General features: G+C 34.3%; 3 protein-coding genes across 4 annotated transcripts in view; 1 reads left to right on the top strand and 2 right to left on the bottom strand.

Annotated features, from left to right (window-relative positions):
* Positions 1–409, bottom strand: part of LOC100175081 — a 2,956-nt gene extending 2,547 nt beyond the window's left edge. The window contains exon 1 of the mRNA XM_009860336.3: positions 240–409. Coding sequence (XP_009858638.1) covers positions 240–349 — 110 coding nt within the window. The 5' untranslated portion in view covers positions 350–409. The remainder of the gene's footprint in view (positions 1–239) is intronic.
* A 2,487-nt stretch (positions 410–2,896) lies between these two features.
* Positions 2,897–4,955, bottom strand: LOC100179714 (AP-3 complex subunit mu-1-like). The gene has a single exon (XM_002127083.5). The coding sequence runs from the start codon at positions 4,639–4,641 to the stop codon at positions 3,391–3,393; it is 1,251 nt and encodes a 416-aa protein (XP_002127119.1). The 5' UTR covers positions 4,642–4,955; the 3' UTR covers positions 2,897–3,390.
* Positions 4,956–5,181: 226 nt separating this feature from the next.
* On the top strand, positions 5,182–8,289 carry LOC100182043 (GTP:AMP phosphotransferase AK3, mitochondrial). 2 transcript variants are annotated; one of them, XM_026834695.1, is made up of 7 exons: positions 5,182–5,437; positions 5,547–5,642; positions 5,995–6,024; positions 6,450–6,572; positions 6,879–7,051; positions 7,311–7,429; positions 7,629–8,289. In XM_026834695.1, the coding sequence occupies exons 1-7, from the start codon at positions 5,377–5,379 to the stop codon at positions 7,741–7,743; spliced, it is 717 nt and encodes a 238-aa protein (XP_026690496.1). In that variant the 5' UTR covers positions 5,182–5,376; the 3' UTR covers positions 7,744–8,289. The 2 variants fall into 2 exon arrangements, with proteins under 2 accessions (XP_026690496.1, XP_026690497.1); XM_026834696.1 differs by lacking the exon at positions 5,995–6,024 and having other exon boundaries at positions 5,187–5,437.
* The last annotated feature ends 486 nt before the right edge of the window (positions 8,290–8,775 follow it).

The raw sequence follows: 8,775 nt of genomic DNA, 5'->3' as shown, positions 1-8,775 counted from the left end.
CTNNTTAATACCTTCTTTGAATGTTTTTTCTTTACTCCCAAATGGGACGAGAAAGTAACATGAAGAGGTGTCCCATTTTACCCACCCTAATGTTACTTAACGCAGCAATCTTACCCGTCCCACTATATATGCATTCCGAATGCTTCTTTCCGTTAATGACTCTAAAATAAAACAAGTTCAAATAATTACTTTTATCCATGCACAGTTTGACCAAGAGAATAAACTTTAGTTTGACTTACGATTCTGTGCAATCCGAAGAAGAGCTTATAAAATATCCAGAAGCTGAAGTTACTAATTGGCATATCAAAAATAGGGCCAATAGAGCAGAAATGTTAGCTGTCAATTGCATGCTCTTTGCTACGCTGCGTCTAAAACTGTTATAAAACGATAACGTTCTGTACAATCGGCAGGCGTAAACAGGCTTTACTGTGGAAGGCTTAACGATTTCAAAGAACAATTTCCTGTCTTTTCCTGCGAAACCAAATTGGCTGATAGTTCTAAACAACTTCATACGTGAAACTTTGTGTGTGTATAACAGCACAATACTTTATAATGTGCACTGACCTAACATGAGTTCTAGACATTTGTTTTAATACATCGTTGGTCTTGATTCGCAGTTCCCCTATTCTCATCAAACACTTTATATTTCTATGTTGGCAAATTGATTGGCGCCAAAATCGAAGCTAACAAAAAATTTTTACTTTGCCATAGCAATTTTTCAAGAAAGGTCATTTCTGCTGTCTGTCATAGCAGATATGCACACGTTTGTACTATTTATATTAGCGTAAAACATTTGTAAAGAAGTGAAAGAGAAATGTGTGTAATAGACTATTTCACCAGTAGAAAGACTAACATTTTTATGACAATCTATTCGTTTAAATATTTTTATTAAAATCTGAAACCAATTTGATTGCGTTTATTTTACCAGTATAACATATAAACCATACGCCTACTAGACTGCATATACATAAACCTAAAATAATAGATTTTAACTACAAATCTACTATATGTGATATGCGAGTTTAAGTGTATTATATGTAGGGGGTTCCTACCTACTATACTTTGTATGAATTTAATGCCTTCTTTATAAATTCCACGTTGAAACACTGTTCATACATTGCAGAATGGAATCACTGCGCAGCAATCTGTCATTGCTGTCCAAGGATCAATTTACTCGAGATATTTCTAAAATAATCGCAAAATATGAAAATATTCCAGATGATGTAAATTCTTCTGTCATTGATACATTGACTGGGCATGTCCTGTCCGACTTATCAGATGATGATGCAGATGGAAGATCTTCAGATATTTACCTATCGTTGTCGTCTAGTTCAGACAGCTGCAATACTAAATGCAAAAAGAAGTTGGATTATTTAGAAGAGAGCTTTTCTTCTTCAAGATGTTCAGATATATTTGAATTGCCCGTACTTTCACAAAGTAAACGTACTGCGCATACTAGCAGTTGTTTGGACATGCCGCGCCAAAACGATTTTGATACAATGAGCATTTTGTCGGTCTCGCATTTTACTGCAATTTCAAAAGTCTGCAATGAGCTTGCAAAAAAGCATTCATTATCCCCACCCCCTTCTAACGGCTTTGATAAAAGCAGCTCTTTTTCAAGTGATAATATTTTCTCAGACAGTGGGTGGGATTTTACAACAATTCGAACTATCCAGTGATAATGCTCCTTACTTGACTCCAAGTATGAGCCCTGTGGGCGTAAATAGTTCAGAAGATGATTTTTTCGATCCGCTGGAATGGATTCCAAAAACATTGAAGGATCAACATACGGTGTCTTCTCATAGTGTTAGTTTAAGAAAAACTAAAACAAATACACTTTGTAAACCGAAGAGCGAAAACAAAGCATCAAAGAAAAAAACCTTCATTAGATCACCTTCCAGTTCGTCAGTGACTTCAAAACATCAATCAGAAACACCAAGTAAACTGTTATCTATAGATCTAAAACAACTTAGTATGAATTCACCCACAATGCGTAAAAGTAGCAACAAAAAAATAATTTCGAGGAAATCAAAAACCTGCATAATAAGTTCCCCCAAAAAATTAGTAAAAAATTCTAAAACACCCTGTGGTAGCAAGGTTGCTACATCAAAACCATCCAAGTCTTCTCAAAGAAAAACACTGAACCATGTAGTTCAGACTAACTCACCAGAGCTGTGCGCGCTCAAATCCAAACCAAAGACCCACCAAAGAGTTGTTCACTTGGAAAGTTCATCTGATAGCGAAGATAATGACATTATATTTGTTTCACCAAAAGGCAGGAAGTCTAGGCATTTAAGAAAAAGTAATATTAGCAAAGAATTTGACAAAGAAAACATCTCAAATCAAAAAAGAAAACCTGTTTTAAATAAAAGGAAAAATGGTACACTCCGAATGAAAACCGACTTCAGTTCAGAAGACAGCAGTAGTACTTTCAGTTCAGAAGACAGTGGAAACGACTATTTGGAGCAACGTATTTTACCTCAGTCAAATATTCCTACTGATTCAACCAGTAGGTTTTCGGGGTGTTCCAAGTCCGCAAAATCTTGTCGGCGGTCTGCTAGAAGTATATTGGTTCCTAAAGCAAATATATGTTCAACCAGTAGGTTATCAGGGTGTTCCAAGTCCGCAAAATCTCCCAAGCGTCCCGCTAGACGTATAATGTCTCCTAAACCAAATATATGTGAAACCACATATTTGTTAAGAAGCCATTCAAAGAGTGATTCAACAATTCTTAGAAGTGGAAGAAAAAAAGACTGTACTGTGCGCATGTAATTCTGAACAATTCACTTTCGATTGAGTTACTACTTGATTTGTTTAGTTTTCTTTTCTGCAATTTCCATTCTTCAATAGGTTGTTCTGGTCAGTTATATCAATAAACAATAATACATTTTCTTTGGCTGTTTTAGTATTTATTGCATGATTGGTGGATGCAGTCCAACAAAGAATATATGAACACAAGTACACAACAATATCACATAGCTACAAACAACTTTACGTTAGAACAATTTATAAGTTTCCCACAACCTGTCACATTAGCCTATTATAAAATTGTGGTTAAATTGAACTTTTAATATTTGTTTTTATTTGTTAAGCTAACTAAATCTCCTAATGTTGTCCTACATTATTTCAACCATGCTTTATGGTTTACACTCACTTAACATACAAAACTAAGGTTATACAATATATTTCTGGAGCCCAATAAACTCTTTTTTTCACTTCTACCTTTGTCCTTTATTTATTGTCTTTTACTTATTCCTAATTTTTGTAGTTATACGTTGTATACATACTACAACAACAAATAAAGTAACGTTTTACAGATGATTTGGTAAAAACCAACATCTAAAATTTGTAGTCATTTATATAATTTCTCGCCTAAACATAAACAGATCTTTAGGTACGGACTTGAAACTTCCCAGCTTTGGTAATATACTTCACCCCCTTGAATGGCTTGTATTTTTCACTATACATATCGAGTCTATTAACACGCAGACCTGAAATTGCCAACTGCTGTATCCGAAAATGCACTGTAAGTGTTGNNNNTNCTTCTGGGGCTGGNACTCCAGCCTGCAAGCTTAAAACCCCTTTAATTGATGGAGGTTTACCAGGAGCCATTCTTCCTACATCCCAAACCACTTCCTTTTCAACAGGATTGTAGCTGTATTCTCCCTGACTTGGCATGAGGTTTACATTGGTTACCTGTTTTGGCATTATTGCTGAGATTTTTAGATCCTCTATAATTTTTCCCATTGTGTGCCGAGATCCAACTGAGACCTCAAACTTCCCCCCAGTACCAGCATAATGAACATTGTGCTTTACATATATCGGTATAGATACCATTCCTTGAGATCCAATATGATATGAGCAAAGGGTGAAATTACCATCTGGGGGGACAAATGACAAAACCTTCTCCGTCTCCCAGCGTTTGAAGCGGATGCAAGGATGAAAACTCACATCATCCAGCATCCTTGGATTTACAAACGATAACGTCAAATCCGGCATCCCTGTAAGTTTAACACAAGCATCAATACTCCCATGGATTTCCGCAAAGACAGTGGATCCAGATCTATCAATAATTGCATCAACTTCTTCTGTGATATCGAAGTAAGCCTCATTGCTTGCGTATTTGACTCCAGTTCTTCTCCACGGAACATTTGAAAGCTGACCTGTCGGCAAATGATCCGCAACATTGCTTTGGCCTGTTACTGAGTTCACAACAGTACGTAAAATATTCGGTGGTTTAATCAATTCTTTTAACACATTACTTTCGGTGGCAAGAGGGAAACCATTATCCAGCATTTCTTCTAGAAGCTCGTACACTACAACATAATTCTCCTTGATCACTCTCTCAGTGCATTCGTTGAAATATTCCACGAAGGTATCCATTATACGATGCAGAAACTCAATGACGAATAAAGGTTGAACTTCTTTAGCGATCACAGATACAAAGTACAACCTGTCTCTGTAAACTGTTATCAAGTAGTGGTGTGGGGTAGTGATAACTGGTGGTATATCTTCAGGACTAGATGCCTTTTCCAGAGCAGTAAAGAAGTAATCACAAATTGACCGTTTCACGGCAGTTTTCCAGTGCTTTTCCATGAAAATATCATGGTGGGTATTTATCATGAACAGGCTATGAATCATATTGAAACCTGTAGATTCTACTTAAAAACCTAATATGTTTCTAAAAAATATCTTAATTTCAATGCATGTGGTGAATATGGGCAATAGGTATACAATTTAACGATATATATATATATATATTTTACGATAACCATTACAATATAAGCTACATTTATTTATACGGGAATACGATCGGATTAAGTGACAGTGACACGACATTTGTTACAACATAAATAAAACTATATTCAATCGTAAAACTACACTGCAAAAATAGAACTTTCTTAGATTACTTTTCTGCTCCTGAAACAAATACTAATAAGTTTAAAATCTTAGAAAAAATTACAACTATACGCTTGGACATGATCGATTCGCATTTGGTTTATGAAAGTGGGGAATCTTAAATAAGTGTTGCCATCGGGAATTAGAAAATCAAACTGTACAATCTTAAGATGAAGGAAATCGATAATTTTTTATCTAAATTACTGACTACATATATATGCTATGTTTTAGTATCAAATAGATATTCTGCTGTATCGTTATATAGTTTATTAATGCATAAATAAAAAACATCAGATTTGTAGTTGGCAACATCGTTGCACGTGAGTGACGTGTTTACACGCTTGAGTGCCTTCAGTCGGTTTGTTTATTTATTAATATTGCAAAATTGGGTCACGAATTGCAACTATAAGGCTTATTGCATTGCTGATATTGTTGTTTGCATCCAGCAATAACAACAGTCAGTCGAACGATACCACGATGAGGCTGACTTTGTTAAGAAAAGCAATCCATGCTATTATTATGGGACCACCTGGATCAGGTATGCAATGTTTATTATAAAATTGACAATATTTTGTGCTTGTACATTTTAATAATGTCTGTGTACTTTTTTGCTATTTATATTTCTGGTGAGGGTTAATGTTTTATAGGAAAAGGAACAGTCTCTGCAAGAATCATACGTGATTTTGATATGCAGCACCTTTCCAGCGGTGATATGCTACGTGCTGAAATTGCGGAACAGTCAAGTATGTATGTCCATTCATACCATTCTAAAATTATGTATAGGGTGTATTACAGCATCCTGTGCATATTTAGGTTGCTTTTGATTGAAGCCAAAAAAACAGAATGTCACCCATAAAAGACATTGTAGGATTTTCAAACAATATGTTTTATGATGGTGTTTAAATCGTACACATTCAGCATATCACTCTTAACCAATCATAGTATCCCTTTTTCCTATTTTTTGTATTCTAAATTCTGCTTAAAATTATTGTTTTTTATTGTACGATTTTGTTCATGCCATTGGTATGAATTACATTATCATTGATATACTCAATTCATATTACATAAATGTAATGTACTACTTTTATGTGCCAGATCAAAATATTGTTTATATCTCAAGGAGAGGTGGGGGTTTGGTTGAATTGTAGTAATGACTAACTTTTCATGATTTGAGTGGTAGCAATAACACTGTTTGCAAGCGTGTTTTTACTAACAACGTATTTTTATAAACACAACTGATTCATGGGATATGGGCTCGAAGCTTAATACTGCTACCATTGTTGGCGAGTAAGTCCTTCAGCGAGGTGCTTAATAGCAATTGCCTCCTCAACTTAATGATAACCTCGGTTATAATAACTAGGAGAAGAGTTATAATGACTCTAGTTGCCCCGCCATGAAAGAATTAATATGTTACAATGATACACTCATAGTCTCATACATTCACATGATTAAGGTCCGCCAAATTTAAGCAGCCTATCAGTTCCCAATCCTTTATTACTTGTTTTTTACACTTATCCATTCAAATATTAATATATAGTCTGTATAACTAGCTTATGGGACAAAAGCAAAGCAGTTCATAGAGGATGGAAAACTGGTACCAGATGCACTTGTGGTTGAGTTGGTTTTGTCACAAATTCAAAAAATACCAACGAGTACAAGTTGGCTGCTGGATGGTGGGTTTACTTTTATTACATCAATCTACAATGATACAGAATAGGCTATCAAAGTACAATGTATCCATTAGTAGGGTGGGGTAAGATGGGACAGGTTTTCCTTCCCTTTTTCGTCCTACCTGGTAGTGAACAAAGAATATTTACAGAATTATGTAACCCTAACCCAGCGTTGTTAATTGTTCAATGCATGAGCGACTCATCTGGTATAAAAATCGCAGCCTCTTTTTGCCACACAGCAAGACTTCAGCAGAGCATATTCCCTGGAAGTACACTACATTTATTATATCTAAAAGATTACTATGACAGGTTTTCCACGAACAATTGAACAGGCTGAGACTCTTTCTACAAAAGAGAAAATTGACTGTGTTATAAACTTAGACGTTCCATTTGAAACAATTCGTGAACGTCTAAGTGGTCGATGGACTCATTTAAGCAGTGGAAGGGTTTACAATGATGGTTTCAACCCACCAAAAATACCGGTTGGTATTTTAAATCATAGTGACTAATTTATATATATAAAAAATTGAAGGTAAATATATATATAAAAAACAAGGAAAATATGAAGAAAATATATAAGGACAAATCCACAGCACCCAATATTGTTTTTATAAACTTTTTCAGGTTAATTACTTGTTAGATTTTTTGTCTTTTTCCTTGTTATATTTAACTCAACTCCCAAAACAACCATGTGACTATGTTTTTCTTGGCCTTTTAACCAACTATGTTAATGTATTGCAGGGTGTAGATGACTTGACAGGAGAACCCCTTGTACAGAGAGATGATGATAAACCGGAGACTGTACAAAAAAGATTGGAAACTTATCAACTTCAAACTGCACCCTTGCTTGACTTCTACAGGTGAAAGATATTTTATCTTGAATGTAATCTTTTTCTTCAGCATAAAATATTGCTTATTGAACCATTACTACATGCTCAAAACCCAGTGTATTTAATGCATAAACAAATTTCCAATTACAGCAATTTATTTTTTTCTTGGAAATATCCTCTATAAGCTATTTATAATCTTATGTATATAAACACTAAACTACTTTGACAGAGAAAAAGGTCTCTTGCATTCTTACAGTGGAACTAAAACTGATGAAATTTGGCCCAAAGTGAAGGAGTTTTTGAGCACAACAATAATGCCCCATGTCAACAGAAGTAGATTATAAATTAATCAATCATTGCAAAATCATTCTTCAATTACTTGTCTGTATGTTTTACATAATAATACTAAAGAGCAATTTATTTCATTCATGCTGTTAGTTTGTACCTTGCTATGCAGGATACCAAATACCGGCCTTTACAACTTATCTATTACTTGTCTTTTATGGGCTGTCCAACTTGCAGTACCAATATTTAAATTTATCATTACTGTTTTTATGTAAGACATACACGTCCAGATGATAGTGCTATAGTCACCTATTTTGAATTTTAACCCTTGCTTTTACTGTGTGTTTTAAAAAGTATTCATACAATTAACAGGTATTGTGTCTTAATGCAAAACCTGACTGTTTGACTTGTTAAATCAGCACTATTCTGCTCTCGTTATTTATTTTATTGTTAACATTTTCATGGGTGTTTTGCTGCTTTAGTGTGATACTGTATTTATTTTAAATGCTAACTTAATTGTTTGTAGAACTGCATATGTTACATATTTTTTGCAAGAATTAATTATGAAATGGGTGTTAATGAATTATCATACAAATATAAAAAAACTATTATTTAAAAAGGTAAAGTGTTGACCTTGATAGGAGTTCAAATTTATTTTATGTAACTTTCCATTAGGTTCTTTGCAATGTAGGCTTGCCAAGACAAACATTTGAGTGCCGCAGTATATAGGCGTGTCAATACTTGTAGACTCACACAGCATTATGTTGAAATTGGTTTATGATTGAAAATCTGAATTGAATTGGTTAAATATTAGTCAATGTGTGTATACTCATTCATGCAATCGTTAATGTTTGTTTGGTGCTCAGTTGGAAACCAGTGTAGATATTCGGAATGTGCAATGAATATTGGTTGCAAAAACCTGACTTACTACTTACATAAAGGCATTCTAGTTTAATTTTAGATATTGTTTTCAGAGGATAATTAATCCGATAGGATACTGTTAAGTAATATCATTGAAGTAGGCTTGTAAAAGTTGGTATAGAGGATAATTTAGTTAAATAATGATAAATGTGTCAGTGAAGTATAATGTA

Source organism: Ciona intestinalis, chromosome 5, assembly GCF_000224145.3.
Source record: "Ciona intestinalis chromosome 5, KH, whole genome shotgun sequence".
NCBI lineage: Eukaryota > Metazoa > Chordata > Ascidiacea > Phlebobranchia > Cionidae > Ciona > Ciona intestinalis.
The sequence above is the reverse complement of the archived record's forward strand: the minus strand, read 5'-3'. Positions and strand labels throughout refer to the sequence as shown.